The following is a 25,023-nucleotide window of genomic DNA, read 5'->3' as shown; positions in this document are numbered from 1 at the left end:
CTTCTATTCCAACAGATATCACAGCATTCCCTCCTTCTTTAATTGCTGCCCTATCTTTCAGTTAAATTCTTCTACTTCACTAAGGCAAGTAAAATATAAAAATAATAAACAAGAAATATTTAAACACTTACTTCAAACATTCACAGACTTGACTTTTACCTGATACTGTATTCTGGGCCACCAAGAAATAAGTCTTCTGCCTCCTGTCCTGATACACCCTGTAGAGCAGCCAGGACATGGATGATGGACTATCCAAAATTAAGAAAGAGCAGAATACAAAAGTTGCTTGCATGTAACTGAAATCTGACCACATCACATTATAAGTGAAGGCATACATACACCAATTACCGAGTAACAAAGCATAATACCCCTAAGAATGTGTGCTTTATTTTGCAAATGAAACAGCCTGGTTTTGTTTCTACTGAAACTCATACAACGAGAAAAACACAACAGTTACTGGGATTGCGAGGATTCACACACAGACTAAAATATTGTGGTCTAATGTTGGGGAGTTGCATAAGAAAAAACACATTTTAACATTCGTTAGTGGATACCAATTTACTTCTCTCTTTAAAAGAATTGTAAAATTTAGACACCTGATCTGAGATACATCAAGGCAGTTCAGATTTTCAAATTCCCAAAAAGAGAAAACCTACTAATCCATTAATCAAGTATAAATCAGTAAATAACAGGAAAGTCCACCTGAGCAGCTTTTTTAATAACACAATTTATTAAAAGTTTTGCATATTTCAAAACATTCATGCGCGTTCATTGAAATCACCAGCCTATTTAAAACGGTAAATTTTGTAATATTCCAATTATTAAACAAAACGTCAGATAATCCTAAATATATCTAGATTATATTACAGTATATACTGTATTCTCAAAAATTGAAAAGCATTCAATAAACAGTACATACAGTACCTTTAATCATAAAATTCACGGACACATGTCGTATTTCACTTCGCTCTCTGACCGTTAAATTGTTGCTAAATTCTTCCCGTAAAAGATATTCTTTCAAGTCGTTGTAAAATTGAAAAGTCTTCATTTTTTCAAGAAGTGAAAAATATTCTTCTGCCAGGAGAAAAATTCAATATGCTCCTATTCTCTACAGCGTTCTTCTTTCTCCTTCTCACTCGAGTGGCGGAAGTTCTATTTGTTAATGCAGACCGAGAAATTAAAATCCCGTGGTAACTTTTTTTCTCGTGTGTCGTAAAACATTCGACATGTGCAGAACAAATTGGGCAGCGTCGTGAAATGAATTTTAATTAAGCAGAGAGCGCGTGCGCGAGACAAATCGGATGGGGACTCGTGTTGCAAAGTAAAAAAAACGCAGATCGTGCAGGGTCGTAATAGTTAAGCTCTGCGCCTGCGCGTGCAAATCTGGTAGGCACGCAGATTGGGTAGCGACAGCTTTCGAACGGTGTTTCGAAGCCTCAGACATGCGTAGTACTGAGATCATGACGGAGCTCTGAAGCCTCAGACATGCGTAGTACTGAGATTGGATCATGATAGGGCTTCGAAGTCTCGAGCAGACATGGTCACTGGTCACTGGTTACTGAATCTTTGTGAAGCCTCAGCACACTCAACGGCATTGACCTCAATATTTTGAGAGTCTATCTGACACTTAACTCTCTAGTTATATTTTGTAATTCGTATTGACATTGCACACTTCACTTAATATAGTTAAACTACAATTCAGGTAGTTACTGAGAAGTAATTATTGTTCTTGTGGTTTGCTGTGATTTCCTTTGTCTGGTACACAGTGTCAAAGATATATTGTCATATATCAACTTTATATATATAAAAAGATTAGGTAAATCGTGCAACCTTTTTATGGAACACTTAATTTTGTTCAAAACCGTACGTCATATAGTATACATCTATAAATATAATTTTTTTGTCTTCATTAGGAGAATACAACAATGATACTCTCGTGTCAATTAAACCAATTTAACGTGCATATGTCAAACAACATATTTCCACATCCGCCGCAGTAAGAACAGTAGTAGTTGTGCGAAGCTCGTTGATTATCTTGATTAGGTGGCTCAATGGTATCGCAACTGTCTCTCGGTAAAAACACCAGCGGTTCGCGTCGTCGATCCTCCACTTGTTAAAGGTTTTTTTCAATTCCTCCATTTAACAATATTTTCAGCTTGGACGGATAGCGAGCGAATCGAGCTGTGGAGGGAAGATTGGGCCGCCGTAGACTGGCAGGGGGCACACGTCCCTAATTATATTGTGTATGTAAAGAGTTTCACTGTAAAACGTAATAAGCTTCATATTTGTGTGTTGGAGACCCTGGTGTCGTACTGAATTTGTATTGTAGAAAAACAAACTACTGTCCAGCATGCCTAAATGTGTCTTTTCGTTTCTGATCGCTATACGGCACTATCAATTTAAGACAATTCGCTATAAACAGTTTCAGCCAATCAGCGCCTTCTAAACATGCAGAATGACAGTGTGAACCTTTATTGTAGCGGCGCAGCATCTTCGTTTCAGTCATTCATTGTCCTGTTAGACTATTTACTGTTAAGTGCTGCTTGAGGTAGCGTTTATAGTACAACAGGTAGCCTACGTAGTTCTTAAATTGGTATTGAAATGCACACACAAGTCTCCTAAATTATTTTATTGAAATGCCTACATTTACAGTGTCCGTTTTAGGAAATCGTAGTTTTTACTTGTTCCCGTTATTAGGAATTACAATTTCTCAGTGTCATATATTATTCGTTACTACTCGCGAGTCCCGCATCATTGAGATTCTGATTTATATTCGGTATAAGCATTTTTTTTAAAAGGAGCGTTAATTGAAGTGACTATAGCAGACTTGTCATCTTCTTAAAATGACTTTATTGATTTGATGTTGACAATCATAAGGTCAAAAACCAAGGAGGCGATGAGTTTGCATGGACTGTGCTGTTTCTTTTTTTTCGTGACATCGCATCAGTAGAGAGTGCATGATGTTAACAATGCATTCTGTCCTAAATGGCAGCGCATACGCTTTTTGATATTTCCTAAAGGCCAATGTGTCTCAGTTTGCTCATTAATATATTTTGACAGTGTATTTTAGTGAGAATGATTATAAACATATTACCCATGTTCATTTCCCATGTAGATATGTAACGTTTGGTGAGAATAAATAAAAAGTAACAACACATATAATAGTTATGTTGCATTGTTTATGATTAACAAAATTCATAGTTTATCTGAAATGTTCTACTTATACAGTCGATTTATTCCACTTCTGAAGGTGTACATTGTCGGTATTCTCCATTGCATTTGCCCCAGAGTGTAAGGTGTGCCAGTGCAACTGAAGGGTGGCAGACGAGCTCACGTAATGGGTGACAAGGCACATCCTCACCCTGATGCCGAGGCTCTTGTCATGAATATTCCCATCTTGTGCTTTTTCTCGTTCCTGCCAGTTTACTATTATTATTGGACACGTATGTAGAGGGAATGTGTGTCTTATTTTATGTCTATGAAAGGAAGGACGGTAAAGCCTTGAATGAAACTGAGTGTTGATGCTTTGGGTGACACGACAGGTGAGGAGCAGGGAACGTTAAATGTGACAGTGACTGCGGGGGATTGTGGGACTGGAAGATGGTTTAAGAATACAGAAACGACAAAAGCTTAGTCTTTCAATAATTTTATTTACATCAATGATTTACTCCATTGAGCTGCAGTTCGGAAGATTACTTATTTACCCCCCAGCGCAGCCTTTGATAAGATGCATTCAGAAGGAAAGGATGTTGCTGACAAAGTCAGGTGCTTTTTTGAAAGTTTGGCTCCAGATGTGCTTATCCAGCTGCTCCTTCTTGTCAGTACTTGAGTGATCTTTATGTTCACCTCTGGATGAATTCGCAAAGTTTCTTTACAACGTTTTTGTCTCATTAACGCAGAACTTCCGAAGCTTTCCTAAAATTGCAGAAGACAGTTGTGATTAGTTATGCAGCACACGCTTTTACTCACATTGCTTTTTGGAAATCACTAATACAAATCAGCTACAGATCTGGGAATCACTGAATAGTAAAAACGTTTAATGAGAGTGTCTTGCGCATATACTGGTGTAATGACCACGTCGGCTTTAGTGAAGCGTTTCTTAGCCTCTCTGATATGATCGACATGGCGTAGAGTAGATTCTGGATTGTTATAATACGTGCTACCTTACGCAAAATATGCTCATTAATTTGTTACAGATTCTAGGTGGACACGATTCCACACCAAGGAAAAAGGTGCCCCATGTAAATCGTTCATAATGTCTCCAAAATATATTTGTTAACTTTCAGACAAGTACTACTTAACTGTTTTATACAAAATCCTTATTTCAACATATGCGAGCCTATATTAGGATTTGAACTCGGGTTAGCGAACCTTATCGCTGTAGCAAGAACAACTGCTTTTACACTTTGAGCCAAAGCGCTTTAACAGACTACTGAATGACCAAATCGACTGCTGACTGCGCGAGAAGGGTATTGCTGCAGACCGGAGACATTATGGGCGGATCTGAAGGCGGGATAACTGTAAATGGAAGTGGATAGTATTGGCTAATTCAGAATTTCAACGAATGAGATTGTTGTTAAAGTATGACAATCAAAAACTCACTCAACGTTTGAAGTTGTCTATCAAGTATAACTTCCACCAATCTTTTCACAGTTAGTGATCCCTACCGATTTGAGGTTCCGCCTCATAGAGTTTCTTTTGAAATAGCAGAAGCGAAGAAACTCTATTAGACCAAAGAAGAAGCGACGAAACGAATTGTTTGTTATTTCTGACAATGGAAGTAAGTTTGCTTCTAAATTTAAACGTATGAAATTTGCAATTGCTAAGTTTTCTTCGTGTTTTTCAAACAACTTTTTGTTTCGTTGTTGTGATTGTACGTTTGTATAAATATTAATATATATTGTATTCACGTTTGTATTAATAATCATTGTCGCTGTAGTTATTGATGCATATTCAGTGCTTGAAGTGGCCCGGCACTCAGCGGTGCAGGCAAATCTTTAAACGCCGCAAAGCAAGTTTCACGGGCAACATCCACCCATACCCACCCCCTCTCCGGTGCTCAGTGGAATGCTAGTAGATCACCGCCAGTAGTTTGGTTCCCTATTAACTCTGTGCATATTTCCATTTGTGAGATGTTCGATTAAAACGCTGTAATGTTATTTTACATTTTTTTTAACAGGATCATATCACGATCAAAAATACCACAGACATTCCGTCCATACTTCAAATCTTCAGATGTGTTTTTGTGCCCTTTCTGTCATCCGTGACTGTATTCTTCACACTCGTATATACGAGCAAATGAACACTTACGAGATCACCGCAGAACAGCAGTTTCCTACGGAGGTACGTGTATCCCACTTTTCCCATTAACTCAGGCTGAGTATGGGTGGTAAATATTCAGTGTTTCCTTTTTGTTTTGTTAACAATTTATCCCATAATTTTATGTGGTCATCTCATATGGTCTGGTTTAGTGGGTGCCAAATGACCTGTGCCTTGTTAGAATAATTTACAGATATTGGTACTTGTTCTGAGTGTACCATTGCTGAGTGCCGGTGCGGGTACCCTGCTTTTGGAGACGCGCCTTTTTGAGATACTTGGACAATCAAAGGTGACACCTCACATCCAACCAGGGGAAAATAGTTTAAATAAGCTTGGAATTTTACATTTTTTAATGTCTAAATAAGTTCATATAGTGTTATTTTAAATACACCAGCGTGTGCTTTGGTGTATACAGGTAAACTTTTACTGGCACTCTTTTTTTTCTGTTAAATGAATAACATCAATATTTTAATGTCTAAAAGTCAGGACCAAGAAGATCATGGCAGCAGTGAACTCGTTGAGGAATATACTGATACAGCCACACCAAGGTATTAATGTAGAACTTAGTCTACCACTGTGGTTTGATACTTCGTTCAACATGAGTAAAATCCTTAAAATTGAACATGGTATGAAGGATTGTCATAAGCTTTTTGACCCGTTGTCACATGGGGAGTGTTAGATTGGTTACTAGGGCCCCCTGCTCGCTTCGCTCGCCAACCCCTGGTGTTGGGAATGACAAAGAGCGTGATGTATGAATGAGATATAGAATAGTGTGAAGGTGTAGATGATGCAAATAGAAAGCAAACAATAAAGTGTGTGGCACAGTGTAAAGGTTTATTGGAAAATTTCTTTGTACACGCCGTTTAAGTGTAAAAGGTAATTCCAGCTCAGAACTTGTAAGGTCAATGAAGATGGTTATTGTTGTGATCAGAGTCAAGTTTGTCAGAGCTTAGAAAGAGTTGTGTCTCTCCAGGAAGTAATGGAATGACTTGGGTATTTATGTTTTCCACATTAATATTTTTTGGACATAATATAGTGCGTTGTGTTAAAAGGGGCATTTGGTCTAATGAGATTGCTGTTCCAAATCTGTCTGTAACTAAGTCGTCGCAGATAAAGGCTTGAGGAATTGTAATAATATGTGTCTGAAGTCCATCTGTATTGGTGAGTGTACCATCTCTCAGTTGTAATAAGCAATTGTTATGATCTGGTTCTGGACATCGTATCTTTTTTACTAACTGTATCTTTTGAAAGCAATGCCAATTGTCTGCGTATTTTAAGGTGCACTGAACAATAGCTGAGTGCATGGCATCTGGAAGAATAGCTAATCACTGTCTAAAATCTCCTCCTCATAAAAGTACCTTTCCTCCAAATCGAATATTATTATTCATAAACGTTTGTAGAAGTTTATGAATGGTGTTGAGTAAGTGACTTCATGCCATTGAACATTCATCAATAAACAACATTTTTTCAAGACGGATGTCACGTGCAGTGCCACCGTTAATGTTCATAGTGGATACCGATTTGTAGGATCTAATGCAGTTGCTAAAGATTTCACTTTCAGGTACATCGTCAGTTAGAAGCTTCTGTAGAAATTCAGGATATGAATGTAAAGGAGGCAGTCTAATTTGACCCTTTTGACAACAACGTGTAAATGTATAACTTGTATTTCCAGTTGTTTCTTCAGGGAAGTGAACTGAATGACAATGATTACAAATGACATTCATTAATCCGAATGAATTTTCCTGGTGTATGTTTTGCTTGTGCCGTTTGAGAGGCGCGTTGTTGCATGTGTAGTATTTGGGACGTGTTGTTTTGGAGCTGTAATCGATTTGCCTGTGCTGTGTGAGAAGCCCGTTGTAGCCTTCGCTGCCGTTAACATGTTTTGCTTGTGGTGTTTGAGTGCCGCGTTGTTGCATGTCCATTATTTGTGACGCGCTATTTTTGATTTTTAATTGATTCGCCTCTGCTTTGCGCAAAGTCCGTTTCACTCTATGTCGTGCATTGTTTGTATCGTACCTTGTCCGTTTTTGTATGTCGGTCAGTTGAGCTTTCTGCTTTTGGAGTCTTGCTTGCTTGTTTTCTGGCCGGTCATATGCGCGTTGCTTTGCTCCCTTTTTTGTATGGCTGAGACGCGAGCTGTTTCTTTTGAAATCGTGTTTGTTTCGATGCAGCACTTTGAGACGCGCGCTGTATGCGTCTATGTTCAATGTGTCTTTTCATTTGGGCACGTCTCTGTAACGGGGTTACTTGAGTTTTGCGTTTTTTGACCCGAGACATTTTTTCTGACGTATTTTCCGAAGCGCGTTGTATGCGCCGCCGTGTATTCTTTTTGTTTCATTCGTGTTCGTGTGTTTGGTCCCGTTATCCGATCCGAATCGTTTTGTACCCGTGACCGTGTATGCATGACTTGTTTGTTCCTCAGCGTGCGAAATATGTATAAGTATTAAGGAGGATTGCACTCATGTCTCGCCCTCTTTTGTCCGCCTTTCTCCTCATCCGCCTCTCTCGCCCTCTTTTGTCCACCTTTCTCGGCTCCTCAGCCGACTCTCGCGGACTCTTTTTGCGCCTGCGCAGTACGTCCTTTTGCAGCTACGGCCCGTTGCCGGATGTGCCTGCGTCCATCATCCGGTTTAGCATTCTTGGTTAGTAATATGGATTTTGATGGTTAGAATAAAAATATCTTCAAAGCTTTTCTGTGACTTGCATATTACTTTAGCCAGTGTCCGGACTGGTGCAATCATAATACTCTGAAGTAATGGATGTATTCAGAAAAGCTATTGAGATCACATCCAACAGGAGTTTTTGTAGTGATCCACAGAGTAATCCTCACAGTTTCAACTGTCTTCCAATGTGTCCACTTTTCCGAGAAAACACAACTGTTCAGACCAAAACCAGACAGCTTGCATAAGACAAATACTACATGTGACAGTCTGATGCATTTATTTGTGTGTGTCCACAGTGTAGGAGAGCAGGCTGGCTGTGTGGCTGCAGCCGGGCAGCTGACTGAAGAACAAGTGGCTCAGATTTTTGCAGCTGCAGAGATCAGCAGGGCCTACAGGAGGACTCATCATGAAAAACTGTTAGAGTTCATAATAAAGGACCATGGAGCAGATGATCACTTGCTGGTAACTTAGTTCAGATGACAAGTAAAACTTTGGTATTGTAATCTATCTGGCAGCAAAGAGCTATGATGACTTTATAGTGCCAAACACTTGTATTTTCTTGTCCAACAGGCTGTTGTATCTCGTAAGGTATCGTCCAAATGGTTAACAAATTATGAAAATCCTAAAGGTCACAGGGTAATGACTTATATAGAAGATGAGGAGCTGATAGATGGCCTCTACAACTTCTTGGATGAAGTGCTGTCAAGTGCTGTAGGCACTTTTGAGAGGATTGACAGAGTTCGCATCATTCTGGATGTGCTGATGCCAGAGATTAATTAGCCTTCGTAAATCTCTAATGAGTACAGAAAGTGTGTCTATGAGTAACATCCTCTCTTTTTCTGTGTTTTTGATGGGCTCTTATTAAAGCTGTACAAACAGTTGAGAGGATTTCTCTGCCAGAGGCAGAAAATCTGTTCATGGATGGACCAGCATACAGTGAGTGGTACGTCATGTGGTTAAATAAACAGTCCTTTCTTTTTCTTTTCAGCGCCATTATTCTGTTAAACAGAATACCCTATAGTTGTTGTGAATTTAGACAAGAATATAAACTAAATATATATAAATGTGAATATATATGTTTAAAGTGACATTTAAACTGTACATTAGTACATTTTTAGTATTGGTAAAATTACATTTAGAAGTATGCCATATGTAGCATTTATTCTAAACTGTACAAGGTCAAGAATTGTGGTTTGAAATGACAAATGCAGAAGTGTTTCTGGTTGGTATGATTAGAATTTGTTCATTTGTGTGGTTGTTTTTGTTTTGTTTTTTTAGTGAGAGGGAAGAGTTTGACAAACTGTACTTGTTTTACAACAGTTGGAAGCACAAGGAAAGCACCACTGAGGCATTTAAACTCAGGATTACATCTCAACCCTACTCAAATAAATGTGTCTCTTTCTTTACTTCTCTTTTGCCTTTTTTATTTTTGTGTGTTAAAATGATTGTACATAATAGAGTTGTATATATTTAATGTAACTATTGATGTAAGTAATAAAGGACACTTTCTGTTATTGTTAAAGATTGTTGATTAAGTTCTGTATATTTGAAATTGCGTGTCTGTTTTTAGACAATTGATGTCATCTGGATTTTTTCTTTAATTGTTATAACTGCTTTGTACAGTTGTTATGCATTTTACAATGTTGTTTTATTTATATATAATATATAGAAGCGGGCATGCTGTTGTTTTAATACTTCAGTATATTCCTTGATCAGTCTGTTTGTTAAATTTAATCTTTGTGCATTCTTTCTTTCAATTCACCTGACCAATCATTATCGATAATTGTAAATATTTCTTGAAATTGTTGCACAATTTTTATATTGAATAATTATTAATAAAATCTTATTTTTGGTAGTGATAATACTGAGTGTTCTGTTTAAGTGGTGCTGGTCCAATCACCTTGCGTATTAACACTGATAGATGTGACCAGAGCCTCCACTCGTATCCACATGGTTACAAATGGTGTGCACTTAATCCCACAAGATAAAAGAGCTTGGAAACTGAGCATCCTGATCAAGGCTTTGCTGTTCACTTACAAACTTACTCCAGAATAATATGCTTCTTACTTATCTTTTATTAGGAGTCACATTTTCAATAACACTTGCATTTTTAACTTAAAATACAGATTTTACATATGGGAACAAAAATTAAAAGAAAAGGATTGTATACGCCTGATAAATAGTCAAAACGTTTGAAGCTCCGTATTCTAAAACCATGATTCACAGCTAGGACCTTGTTGTTCTAAGGTCTTGACATTATATATATAGATATAGATATAGATAGATATATCTTCTCAAAAAATGGAAGGAACCCATTTTAATGAGAGTACAGCATCAAGTCAGTGATACTTGTGGGCTATTGATCTGGTCAGTTAAGTAGCAGTGGGGCTTGTTCATCAGTTTCAGCTGCTTTGGGGCACTGGGGGGGGGGGGGGGGGGCAACAATGAGACGACCCCCAAAACAGGAATGAATGGTTTAACAGGTGGAGGGAGGCTACTGACATTTTTCCTTCCTCATCTGTTTTGTCACTCATTTTGCATTTGGCTACAGTCAGTGTCGCTACTGGTGGCATGAGGCCATACCTGGACCCTACAGAGCTGGCACAGGTAGTCCAACTTCTCCAGGATGGCACATCAACACGTGCCATTGCCAGAAGGTTTGCCGTGTCTCCCAGCACAGTCTCAAGGGCATGGAGGAGATTCCAGGAGACAGGCAGGCAGTTACTTCAGGAGAGCTGGACAGGGCCCCTCGTAGAAGGTCCTTAACCCATCAGCAGGACTCACCAGTTTCTGATCCTTTGGCCAAGGAGGAACAGGATGAGCACTGCCAGAGCCTATAAAATGACCACCAGCAGGCAGGCCACTGGTGTGAATGTCTCTGACCAAACAATCACAAACAGACTTGAGGAGGGTGGCCTGAAGGTGGCCCGACGTCCTCTAGTGAGCACCAGGGAGCTCGATTGGCATTTGCCATAGAATACCAGAATTGGCAGGTCTACCACTGGTGGGCACCCTGTGCTTTTCACAGATGAAAGCAGGTTCACACTGAGCACATGTGACAGATGTGAAAGGGTCTGGAGAAGCCATGGAGAATGTTATTCTGCCTGTGGTGTACTTCAGCATAACCGGTTTGGTGGTGGCTCAGTGATGGTCTATGGAGGCATATCCATGGAGGGACACACAGACCTCTACAGACTAGACAACAGTGGGCACCTTGACTGCCATTAGGTATCTGGATGAAATCCTTGGACCCATTGGGAGACCCTATGCTGGTGCAGTGGCTCCTGGGTTCCTCCTGGTCAGAGGATGAAGGAGTTGATCCCATTGACTGCCCCCAAGAACACCTCTGGGTGGGACATTATGTTTCAGTCCATCCGATGCCACCAGGTTGCACCTCAGACTGTCCAGGAGTGATGCCCTGGTCCAGATCTGGGAGGAGATCTCCCAGGACACCATCCTTCATCTCATTAGCAGCATACAATGAAATTACAGCACAAATGACATCAAAATGGACTCGCCTGCCGCATTGTTTTTTCCCTTTGATTTTCAGGATGTCTTTGAATTCAGCCCTCTGTAGGTTCATCGTTTTCATTTCCAACAAACGATGTGCCATCCTTTTGTTCCTAACACATCAGTCCATAGCAGTAGAGACAGCCAGCAAGATTTTTTTTCCCATTAAGATCTCATGTGCTTTCAAAGTGTTCCTTTAATTTTTTTTATATACTATATATATAATACATACTATTGAAAACTACATTGATGTAAACCAGATTTTCAGTATAAACCAATGAGAAACGACAATATAAAAATGCCTTATCAGAAATATCATTGCCAAAATAAATTTCCAGCTGTTCAGATTGAATGATTTAATGGTTCAGACTTGACAGACTCAGTGCAGTGTGTGCTAAATGACCAGTTAAGTGGAGTCGTTTACAGCTGTACAGGTTGTTATGTCAGGGCCATACTGGAGTATACAGACTCGGTGTGCTCTTAATATGTTGTTTGCTTGGATACTCATATAGGATTATGTCACGCTCAAATATCTGTCATCTCTATCTTGTTACCAGTCGTGATGCTGATGCCCATCAGTGCCTGCTGTACAGTTGGACTCCTGACCTCCTCTAATCTCAGAGACCCTAAAGACAGGCTGACGTGTTCAACACACCAGTGGGACCTGATGGAGTCAAATGGAGGCTCAATGAGATATGAACTACAAACATCTGTCATGTTCTAATCTCTAAATGTAAGTAATATGTATTATAATAAACACATATTTGATGATCTTAAAGAGGTATTTAAAATCCCAAAAGTAATAAAGGTCCAATTAAGTCAAATAATTGAATACCCTGATTAACAGGTGCACAGTCACAAAAACTGCAAAATTATTAGTCTTTTGAAAGCATAATATTTGCTCTTCACAGATCGTTTAACATAGTAAACTTCATTGTAAAAATAATAATTGAAAGGTGACTATTAGCACTATGAAAACTGTGTTTCTTACATTTAACATTGATAACATAGAGACAGCCAATGCATTCTTTAAAGTCACAATTTTATTGCCAGCTTTCTTAACGTTTTATATTCCCTGATACCTGAACGTGAGAGTGTCAAGTATGTGATTTGTAATAATCTGTAATCATAATACAGCTAAAAAATAAACTTAAATACGTGATTCACAGGCAAGAAACTCACTAGAGCTGCTGGTATATTGAGAACAAACATGAAGACCGAAGAATATTGACATCAGCAAACAAAGAACAGATGGTGATCTGCAGGCAAGAAGGGGCTACAATGGAATATTAGGAACTCTGACAGTTTATTCAACGTTTAAAATTGTAATACGTTTATAGCCCGTCTTTAAGGTGAGCCGTTAAATGTAGGCGGCTATTTCATTTGGACATTCGAGTAAACACCAACAGTCAAACATTTGTTTTAATCTGACTGATTTAATCAAGTAGAGCCCACACTTAAGTCCACGTCAATCCATTAAAATTAGGCGGACACAAATTTGTATTGTTATGTTCATTTAAATTTTCTTCAGACGTTGTTCAGTAACGATAAATATCTCATATGCAAACTTTTATTATCATTTTTTCAGAACCGCTACTTCATAAATGACTGTGGTAAAAATACACTGCAGTCTTAATAATGCACTCGACAAAGTGCTATAGTGTAAGATATTGACACTAGTAGACTATCATCGCAGAGGTAGCCAATTTTATGAATACAGTATACACCCCGTCTCTTACAGTCACTTTATCTTGACCGTCCACCTTTAGAAATTTTCTTACACGTCCACCTTTAGAAATTACACCCACCTTTCTTTTTACGTATCCAAAAGGCAATTGGCTAAAGTGGAGCATGAATGACAAATAACACCGATTGGCGATTTGTTGAATAAAACGGTGATTGACCGCGACGTTTAAATTTGCGATTGGCTGATCAGTGACTGACATGCGCAAATTTAATATATGATTGGCTGAAGTCGAAAATGATATTCACGCCCATTTTACTCCGGTCTGCAGCAATATCTACTTGGACTGCGCGGATATCAATGACGTCATTACGCTAGCGTGACTCAAAATCACGTGACGGGCGCATTTGAAGCAAGCCTCGAAGCGGCGCTTCGATCTCCAGTGCTTCGAAACCTGAGTATCGAGCGGCCCATCACTACCGTGAAGTCTTATGGTGACTCTTCCACCAGGAACATTGAATTGGTGTCATGCTGCACGGGGTAGCAGGTGCTCGATAAAAAAACGGTATGTACGTCTATGAAACCGAGAGGGAAGTAACATGCAGATTTAGGGGACGCTACTTACAGATCATGGTATTCAAGTTCCACGTCATTGGCTGTTCTAATTTCTATTGTGTGCAGGGTTTGTCTGTTTTAGGGTGTAGAACTGGGAAACCGCGCAGCATGTTTTGTTTTTATGTACAGCCGGATTCAACTTGCCCGGGCGCAGCGAGTGTGTAGTAAATCTCTCAATGAGCCTACGTGTAAGATAGCAGATCTCTATGAAAACGACTAACCACATGTTTATTTTCCGGCCCTAATCCCGTATATAAATCACCCTTACACACGCCGATCACTATTAAACAGTGTGTTCCGTCCTCATATTTACGCTGAGGCCTCGGCTGATTTTCTTCATAAAAAGAAAAGGTGCAATGAATTGTAGACTTTAATAAGATGACCAAAATTGACGGAATATATTTAGTAACAATGCTGCGGATCAAGAAACCATCATTTTCCCGCACACTTCATTGTCAGTCATCTTCCAACCCGCAATATCCAAACATTGCGGGTCTGCTGGAGCCAATCCCAGCCAGCACAGTGCGCAAGGCAGGAACAAATCACCAGGCAGGGTGCCAGCCCACCGCAGGGCACACACCAAGCACAATTTAGGATCGCCAATGCACCTAATGCACTGTGAGAGGAAACCGGAGCACCCGGAGTAAACCCACGCAGACACGGGGAGAACCGGGAAGCGAACCCAGGTCTCCTTACTGCGAGGCAGCAGCGCTACCACTGTGCCACCCACACTTCATTGTGTTGTAGATTTATTTGTAAATATTAATACAATTGCATACCTTTCAGAAAATATGTTCATTTTGTCATTATGAGCAATTGAGTACAGATTAATGGGCACGAATGGTAAAATTATCCATTTAAAATTAAATGTAACAAAGTGTGCAGAGAATGAAAGGGTCCGAATACTTTCTGAATTGACTAGATGTATAAGAAAGAAATGTGTGTATGATGTAGTTTTTTCTGTTACTAAGAAATGTGAAGTGGTGGTTTGGGATCCAAACTTGTGTGAAACAAATGCAGTTTAAGGGAATAAATAACATATTAGTGTCACTGAGAGAGTTTTTCCTAGTTTACCAAAGTAGAAGTCTTCACTTTGAACCGTCAGATGTGCCCTCTGACAATTGTTCTTCATAGCGGAGGCACATTCAACTTGAGAAGACGATCAGTTTTTGAGTTGTACACTGGGGCAGTGGGATGCTGTTGAACCATTTTTTGTTGTATTCATAAGGTTGCTGTAAAACAAGCCAGTGTTTGATAGTTGAGGAGAACCGATTTGAAAGAGACAGTTAATTAAGAATAATGTCAGCTTGGGTTAGGTTTGCACATTTTTAAAGTTTTAGAGTTAATGTACCCACTTTAATGTCTTTTATTTGAAAAAGTCTGTAATGTTGACATTCAGCACATTTCAAAGCAGTCTCATCACAGGCTCTTTGGACCTCTGAGAGGCCCAGCTCATAGCTAATATAATGAAGCAACAAATGTCTGCTGGTGAGAATCTGTCCAGTTTCAGATCAATGCCCTCCCTTTCATATTATAAAATGAACTGAGATCAGGTATTCTAACAAATCAGGAATAGAGTTAGGGCCACTTGTGCTGGTAAAGCATTTTTTAAAATGTTTTCTCTCTGTAACTTGAGGCAGATACTTCTTTTTGGCTAACTCACAGTAAAGTGTATAATATTTAAAAGCATTGCACACACTGTGGTTGTGACAGACATATCTGAGGTGAGCAGTTTGTGATCCCAAGTAAGAAAACAAGATATTTACTTAACTTTGTTCCTAAGCATTTATATTTTCCATGTGGAATTCTGTTTAAGGTCATCTGTTTCTTTGGATTGTGACCTGAGAACTGAGATCCTCTTTTATTCGTGAGCCTGTGTTCTGCTCATAGTTGGTACTTGATGACATCCTACATGAGTGATTACAGACTGCCCTTTTGAATTGTGACTGCACTGAATTGTTTGTTGTTCCAGCATTGTGAATGGTGTGATATTATATGTGTTAAAAACTGTTAACTGTATGTTCTATTAGGTTTTTGCTTACTTAGGAGTGGAGAAGTGCAAGTAAAAAAAGTTGTCGTCTTTGATACAAGTTCAAAGGAATGCAACCCAAATAAAAGCCTACAGTCTTGATCTCAAGCTTCTCTTTCAGTATGCCAAGCTGAAGTCATTCCAGACTGGTCGATTCAGAATCATACATCCTTTGTCAGAGCAGCGTACCCCACTTCAGGATGATATGGGGCTGGGGCACATTCTGTCTGCATTAGATATAGGACAGGAATGAACCCCAGATGGGATGGCAATCCACCACTGGGCACAATTTTTAGTTACCAATTCACCTAAGTCACATTAATTAAGGGATGTAGAATTAAAACCCACAGATGGTCTGGCTTACAAATCTTATGGAGATCGTGACTGGGGTCAGAATTTGAATCAAAGATTTTGGGGATACTGGGCTAACAATCTTTGATACCATGCTGCTCTAGATCGGAGTCTGGAGAGTTTTATTTTTCAAAAGTATTATGTTATATGAAACTAGCTTTATTCTTAAGGAAACTTTTTAAATGATTTATTTAGTAGAGAGGTGTTCTAAAATAATACTTATCTACTGCCCTGCTCCACCCCAAAAAAAATAAAAAAATGTGATGCCTGGCTGGTTGATATGATCAGGGCATGTGTCTGATAGGTCACTTTTATGTAATTGTACATTTAATATGTTCCTGTGCTACAAAAGTTCACATCAAAAGTCCTTCAAAACGCAAGCCTAGTGGGGCAGCGAAAAAAAAAAAAAAGAGAGAAAAATGCCATTATGCTGAAAACTATACATTGTCCCCAAAAAATGATTTGAACAAGTAGTAAACAGCAGTTGAGACTAATGCAAGTGATCTTAAAGATCAGTCAGGAAATGGCTAACAGCACTGCTTCTAGCAGCAAAACGCAACCCCATTCTGCAGAGTCCCATAACATAACATGACATACAGTAGGCATGAACAATAGAATGCTAGATGGCAAAGCGACTGCAGGACATAAGGTACACCAAAAGAAAATGCAACCCAAATGAAGGATCGCGTTATTCTGTTTTGTGTGACCCCAAAGTGCTCAGTTACATATCACGTTTTGTTTTTTGTATTTCATTTGCAGCAAAGTGGCACAGCCCTCTTAAAAGTGTTAAACTGATTCTCCTTAACTGCATTGTGAGATGAAAGTTAATATACCACAAAGGTGATGTTGCATTCATCAGTTTAGTACATTCATTGCAATACTATAATGAACAAAAAAGGAAAGCTGATAAACTTTGAGATTTTTTTTTTCTACTTTAATCCCTGTACCCAATGTATTATTGGCATATGTGATGTTCATAGTGTGTGAGTATGCACGTATGACTAGTGGGGGTGTCTTCAGTGGGTTTCTTTTTGAGCCTTGACACCTAGGTGCCTATGTTGGCCTTGGCACAGTGTTTGTCTTTTGTTTTTTGGTTTTGTTTAATGTCACATGCTGCATTTGTTTGGCAAAAAGAATGTATCCTAGTGAATTTTCTCCACAGGAAGACCCGCTGTACTGAGACCCTTGCCATTACTAAGCAGCTACCCTTTTGCTAGTTCCTGCAGACGAGACTACGTGGTATGCTGAGGACTTGTACACTCACTTCGTGTGCCATGTATCCAATAGCACCTCTCCCTCTCCCTCTGACACATTTTTAGTATTGCAGTGGCCATGACTGCCATCCTAATGTGCAAAGGTAGGCATCATACTATCAGAACATCACAATACATGGCTCAACAAAATGTCTGCATGTAATGGAAAATGACTCGGGTGATTTTTTGTTTTAAATAAAAAAAACTTTAAACACAAAATAAAAATCCTGTGGATTGGCACATGATAATGCATAAAACTCACATCATCACACAGACGAAATGGGGAGCACTCGAGCCCCGGCTTCACTAAGATAAACTTTAAAGCACAGGGTTAGCTAGACAAGTTTAATATTTCAAATATTTCCTTTACTGCAGTGGGTTGGCACCCTGCCCGGGATTGGTTCCTGCCTTGTGCTCTATGTTGGCTGGGATTGGCTCCAGCAGACCCCCGTGACCCTGTGTTCGGATTCAGCGGGTTGGAAAATGGATGGATGGATATTTCCTTCAGATCTCAATAACAAATGCTATATGCAGAGATGGATTTAAGAGGTACTACCAGTAACACACAGTGTAACTGCAATGCCAGCACTTACCCACTGTTCTGCCCCTGCTATGTGTAGTTGGTGAAGCTCAACAGATCACTAAACAACGTAACAAATGAAGAGCCTGATGCTAAAGTAAAATAAAAAGAATTTAGTTGAATGTCTTGCTCTGTCCTGAATCACAAACATTGTGAAATGGGGGAAAAAATATAACATAAATGTAAAATGATGCCCAATCACTACAGATGCATTTAAAGTGTAAATCTATAGTCGTCAAATATGAACTGTTACCGTAACCAGCTGAAACATTTAGAGCCACCTGACAAAAGTATCAATGTTCCCGTGCTAATTTATCACAAAAACAAAGTGCAAAGACATAAGTAGATGATAACTATGTTCAATCAATAATAACAAAACTGTCAAACTATTAAAAAAACTGTATAAACCATAAAATAATTAGCAAGCAGTGCTTTCTGATGGTTGGTGTAGGCAGGTAGAATGAGACTGCAGCACACCGTCATAGGGCAGTGCCCTTTTTATCCCATTTTGTGTGAAATAAAAACAGATGATGGGTGAATATCCTGAGAGTGCAACAATGTGACCGGTCAGCTGTGGTTTCAACCATTTTCACGCCTTGTACTTCGTAAAAGCGTTGCCTTGCTACACGATTTTTCCAGTGATCTTCAATTGCAGACTTACTTTCCATAATCTTAGTGAGCCAGTGGAAGTTGTTGGGCACTCCCTTTGGCTGCAGTTGTGTAGTCTGGTTCAACCAAGAAAACCGGTCGGATTTTTGTCTTAAGTCGTAGGGAAGGCACTGTGTGTGTGTGTGTGTGCGAGAGCTGAGAACTGAGCCATAAGCATGGTGCATAAAATGCGAGAAATGAGCAACGCAGGGGTTTCGGACCTTACAAACAGAAGAGTAGTTCATCAGTCTGATTTGTCACATTTTATCTACCATGACAGAATGAAATAAAGAAAATAAGATAGAGGTGGATCTTCTCTACAAAAGATGGGATTGACAGTATAGTGATGGACATGTGCAGGATGGGCTTAAAAATAGAAAATAATCTGTAGATGGATTTTTCCTTTTTTTCCTTCTTTTTTCCAAAATCAGTCTGAGTTTGAAAGGGGGACTTAAAGATGGGTCAATGTGTTAACATAATTCTTAAACCTACTTAATTGTATTGTTTATAATGGGCTTTTTTATTTGTTTGTTCGGTGTCCTTGAGTGCTTAGAAAGGCACCTTTGTATAAATAAAATGTATTATTATTATTTTATTATTATTAATTACAGGGAAGCCAGTGCCTATCCTGGTTAGATTGGCCTCAGATCACAAACCAAGCCTAGACAGGGCACCAGACCATTTATACTAAATGTTATTAAAATTAGGATAAACATGTAACTGATACACCCTGCCCGGGATTGGTTCCTGCCTTGTGCCCTGTGTTGGCTAGGATTGGCTCCAGCAGACCCCCGTGACCCTGTATTCGGATTCAGCGGGCTGGAAAATGGATGGATGTAACTGATAACTTAGATTTGCAGATTAATTTAAAACTGTGCTCTAAAGAGTATTAAAGTTCATATAGATGGACTGGGACAGATGAAGATACATTTAAAGTCTTGCATATTGTGTGAAAAAAAAAAAAAGAAGAAATACACAAGTCATTGGAGTTGTAGGGGACTCTTTGCTGCTCATGACCAGATACTGTACAGAAGCATTCTAAAAACACAAAGAAGATGTTGCGTTATATAACATCATGTAGGCTGTGTGCAGTACAAGCAGAGAGGCTCCATTTAAACTGTATCACACAGTTGAGAGACTGCATCTGAGGTAAGGTGTGCGCTATTGGTCTCCATTGTTGTAAGAAGTACAACAAAAAGCTCTGGATGAAGTGCAGTCAATGAGCAGGTAGGCCGATTTAACTCTTTTAGGGCCAATTTGTTTTTTCTTTTGTCCCAGGGATGAATATTTTTCCAAAAAAAAAACTTATTTATGACAAATGTCACTCTATTCTATAGTCCATGAGCCTCTATAGTATTTAATTTCACATAATTATGACATACCTATTACACAGCTGTGTGTCTCATCCCTTATAAGCTGAAAGGCACTTTCTGGAAAAAAACAGCTTGAAGTAACCGAGTGGCTGGTAATCCATAATGTCCACTAGCACTCCGTATCGTTTGATGAAGTCTAGAAGCCAGCTTGCTGCCCATGGATCTGTGTTTGTGTAGTCCTGCCAGGTGAACGTTGCCGCAGGTATGTCAGCTATAGAAGCATGTTGAGCAGTACAATACTGATCAGCTGGGAATCAATCACTTGATGCAGGTAGCTGTCTCTCGTTTTCAAAATCCAGATCGTTTGCATCAAAATCGGAGTCTGATAAATGTTTGTGTTGTCCTCCCAGGCATACGCGCATCAGCTGGGGTCTGATCAGCTCATGCAGGTATCTGACTTTTGTTTTTGATCTTCAGAGCACTTGCATCTACACTGGACTTCGATAAGTTAGAGTCTGATTCAGCGATAATACACAATAAATAAATAAATAGAGTACTCTGCTTTGAGTACTTGCTTCACTCTATCGCCAGATGCTGATGCCATTCTAGATGTTGTTTAATCTACGCTACTCTTGCTCTTTACGGAATTTGACGTCAAGTCAGTGAGTCTAACAGTCCTCCTAGCAAAAAGAGTCTACCTATAATGTAACAGTGAGCGTTTTTGACACTTACAGCTTCATCGCCTTCTGGCCATCCGCTCTCACCCTCGTGTCGACATCTGCCCTAAAAGAGTTAAGAGCAGCTGGACAATAAGGAAAGGTGGGAGAATTTGACTCAAATGAGTGTAGTGATTTATGGTGCATCTCTAATTGTATTCTACTCTGTTCAGACTACAGAAAATGGATGAGAAGTGTCCAGAAGCCCCTGGAGCTGGAATAGAGTAACCTCAGAAGATACAAATACCAAGCCATTCGTGCTTGCCATGTTGTGTTCAGCACTGCTAGCTGGCTGCTCTTTTGGATGAGTGCTGTCAGATGGACTTTCAACATTTTTTGTTGCTGTACACAAAAAGACAGAAAATAGCAGCACCCTTGACAGACTATAAATAAGCAGCTCAATGGATAATCAATGGTTTTAACCAATCAGAGAGCAGAAAGCAACTTGGGTGAAGTCATTGGCTAAAGCATTTTGTATAATGCAGACTGAAAGGACCTCCAAAAGCTGAAGTTCACCCTTGAACAATATGAGAGACTGCGTGTATCTGTAACCATTGTGTCTGGAACAATACCATCACCTTCTCTGAAGGGGCAACAGCAGCAAGTTTGAAAGCCAAAGAGCCTGGCATACTGCCATCTGCCCTGGACCTCCCGTTCTTGTTGATACGCAGAAGTGTTGGTTTTTCTCAGTAAAGACTCGCTTGAACTCCTTTGGAGCATATCCTTTCTCTGGAGGATAGCTGGTATAAAATACCAGAGGAAAGTCATCTGTCAAGGAGACTGCAGCATTAATACACAATACAAAAAGAACCGGTAGAATCTGACACTACACTGGAGTCTCCTTTTACCATGGAGAACAAAAGAAATGTGGGCATTAAGGAAGAAGACGACGATGACTGTGAATGGGAATCTGTGCAACATCTGACGATGACTCATGGTACGGAGAAGGAAGAGGATTTCAAATGGCAACCAGTAGTTATTAAAGAAGAGTTTGAGTCCACGTCTGATAACACTGACTGTCAAAAAAGTGAGATTGTAAATCATGTTAAGACTGAAGATGTTAAATTGGAGTCGGTCATTCAGAATGTGCATCCAGATGAGGAGCTAACTGGAACAGACTTTGCGGAAAATAAACCTGACAACATCCAGAATGATTCTGTCCAGATGAAGACAGAATGTTTCCATTCTTGGATGAAGGGAACTGAGAAAGCACCACTTTCTGGAGAAGGTAAGAGTTAAAAATAAATAATCCCGTGTAATGTGATTTACCTAAAGGGCCCTCTGTGTCTTAGAACTTGGAAATGCTGATTTGTTCTGGTTTAAGAATTCTGAACTTAAAGAAGTGTACTCCACTCAGAAATTAATTATTTCTCCTACTCTACCGTTTTAAACATCTTGGACTCCATCCTTTCTAAGAACAGCACTATAATTTGCTTCTTTCTTGGTTAAAACAAGGCTGTATCGCTTCTCTAATTTCTTTGAATCTCTTTTCAGAAAGAAAAATAATATTTTTGCGATTGCCTTAATTCTGTCTTGGATGTAAAACTAAGCAAGAAGTAATAGGAGGTGGATTGTCGAGGGATGAGTGAGACTCCATACATTCATTACTAGGTTGGTCTACTCTCGCACCATACGTATAACACATACATGGATCTTATTCACACAACTACACATGAGTGATGCCTAATTGCCAGTCACTCTGTAATATTTCACATAGGATCCCATCCACAAAAGTAATGCCTAACTGCCAGTCACTTCTCGGTACTCCACATTGGGACTCTCTCTCTCCGGCACCAACAATGGATGGGAGGCCCTGAAACACATGAAGGTTTGTATATCTTTTGCTAACATGTTACTTAACCAACCACTTGGGTCTTTCATCCGCTGCACTTGTGCAAACTCTCCGCCTTGATAAACCCTGAAGAAAGACCAAATGGCAGTCTCCCCTGCGAAAGGAGTCTAATATTTAAGAAATTACTTCAGCCACTAAAATATATATGAAGAAAAAGAATAGAAAAGTAAAAGCAACATGGTATTTGTTAAAGTATAATAATACTAACAGAAGAAAGTATGATAGAAAGTAAAACAGATAGCAAAGTCCACATGTACATAGTCTTAGAAAGGCTTACTAAAAATCAGAAATGTCAAGGTGGACGTTGTCCTTTGGCAGCTTTTTGATTCGGCAATTGGCATGGGGCATAAGTTACGTTCTTTGACATTCAGAAGAAATTGTCTGTTTTTTTTCTTTCCAACATGTCTATGACGTACTGTAGCTTCCTATGTTATTCTTTTCTGGTCTCTCAGACGAGCCATTCCTATGTTAAAATCACATGTGGGCTATCTGGATCATGTGACGTTACACACATTTGATTGGCTAGCTGTCCTTGTGATGGGCCGCTCCTGCGCAAAGGCTTTGATCCTGTACATAGATAGATAGATAGATAGATAGATAGATACTTTATTAATCCCAAGGGGAAATTCACATACTCCAGCAGCAGCATACTGATAAAGAAAATATTAAATTAAAGAGTGATAACAATGCAGGTATAACAGACAATAACTTTGAATAATGTTAACATTTACCCCCCGGGTGGAATTGAAGAGTCACATAGTGTGGGGGAGGAACGATCTCCTCAGTCTGTCAGTGGAGCAGGACAGTGACAGCAGTCTGTTTCTGAAGCTGCTCCTCTGTCTGGAGATGATACTGTTCATTGGATGCAGTGGATTCTCCATAATTGATAGGAGCCTGATGAGCACCCGTTGCTCTGCCATAGATCTCAAACTGTCCAACTCCGTGCCTACAATAGAACCTGCCTTCCTCACCAGTTTGTCCAGGCGTGAGGTGTCCTTTTTCTTTATGCTGCCTCCCCAGCACACCACCCATAGAAGAGGGCGCTCGCCACAACCGTATGATAGAACATCTGCAGCATCTTATTGCAGATGTTGAAGGACGCCAGCCTTCTAAGGAAGTATAGCTGGCTCTGTCCTTTCTTACACAGAGCATCAGTATTGGCAGTCCAGTCCAGTTTATCATCCAGCTGCACTCCCAGATATTTATAGGTCTGCACCCTCTGCACACAGTCACCTCTGATGATCACGGGGTCCATGAGGGGCCTGGGCCTCCTAAAATCCACCACCAGCTCCTTGGTTTCTGTTTATTCTGTATAATCTCTTAACTGTCTCAATTTTCTTTACCATTAAGCTGTTAGCTCACTGACTATTTTAGACTAAAAGCACCATAAATTCCTTGGACAATAAAACAGATGCATTAATGTTATAAATTACAATTACAATACAGAAAGACTATATGTATTTGGATCATAGTCCACAATCGAGGAGGCTTTTAGGCGTTCCTCTGTACTACAGTAATCCCTCCTCGATCGTGGGGGTTGCGTTCCAGAACCCCCCGCGAAAGGTGAAAATCTGCGAAGTAGAAACCATATGTTTATATGGTTATTTTTATATTGTCATGCTTGGGTCACAGATTTGCACAGAAACACAGGAGGTTGTAGAGAGACAGGAACTTTATTCAAACACTGCAAACAAACATTTGTCTCTTTTTCAAAAGTTTAAACTGTGCTCCATGACAAGACAGAGATGACAGTTCCGTCTCAGAATTAAAAGAATGCAAACATATCTTCCTCTTCAAAGGAGTGCGCGTCAGGAGCACAGAATGTCAGAGAGAGAGAGAGAAAAGCAAACAATCAAAAATCAATAGGCGCTGTTTGGCTTTAAGTATGCGAAGCACCGCCGGACAAAGCAGCTGTAAGTAAGAGAGCAATGTGAAGGTAGTCTTTCAGCATTTTTTAGAGGAGCGTCCGTATCCTCTAGGCCAGTGTGCGAACAGCCCCTCTGCTCACACCCCCTCCGTCAGGAGCAGAGAATGTCAGAGACAGAGAAAAACAAACAATCAAAAATCAATATGTGTCGTTTGAGCTTTTAAGTATGCGAAGCACCGTGCGGGAAGCATATCGCTTGACAAAACAGCCACATGTAAGCCCAGCAAGGAAGGGAGCAATGTGAAGGTAATCTTTCAGCGTTTTTTGAGGAGCGGCCGTATCCTCTAGGGGTGCGAACAGCCCCCGTGCTCACAATATATTTGAGGAGTTTTCTTTAATACGTAATACGTGCTCTGGTTGGGTAGCTTCTCCGCCATCTGCCAATAGCGTCCCTTGTATGAAATCAACTGGGCAAACCAACTGAGGAAGCATGTGGCAGAAATTAAAAGACCCATTGTCCGCAGAAATCCGCGAACCAGCAAAAAATCAGCGATATATATTTAAATATGCTTACATATAAAATCCACGATAGAGTGAAGTTGCGAAAGTCGAAGCGCGATATA

General features: G+C 39.7%; 1 protein-coding gene across 1 annotated transcript in view; it reads left to right on the top strand.

Moving 5' to 3' along the window:
- The first annotated feature begins 13,576 nt into the window (after nt 1-13,576).
- LOC114665614 (oocyte zinc finger protein XlCOF6-like) overlaps nt 13,577-25,023 on the top strand; it is a 38,760-nt gene continuing 27,313 nt past the window's right edge. The window contains exons 1-2 of the mRNA XM_051927908.1: nt 13,577-13,741; nt 20,855-21,909. Coding sequence (XP_051783868.1) covers nt 21,531-21,909 — 379 coding nt within the window. The 5' untranslated portion in view covers nt 13,577-13,741; nt 20,855-21,530. The remainder of the gene's footprint in view (nt 13,742-20,854; nt 21,910-25,023) is intronic.

This window comes from Erpetoichthys calabaricus, chromosome 1 (genome assembly GCF_900747795.2).
Source record: "Erpetoichthys calabaricus chromosome 1, fErpCal1.3, whole genome shotgun sequence".
NCBI classification, from domain to species: Eukaryota; Metazoa; Chordata; class Cladistia; order Polypteriformes; family Polypteridae; genus Erpetoichthys; species Erpetoichthys calabaricus.
Note: the sequence above shows the minus strand (reverse complement) of the source record. Positions and strands in the feature narration are given on the sequence as shown.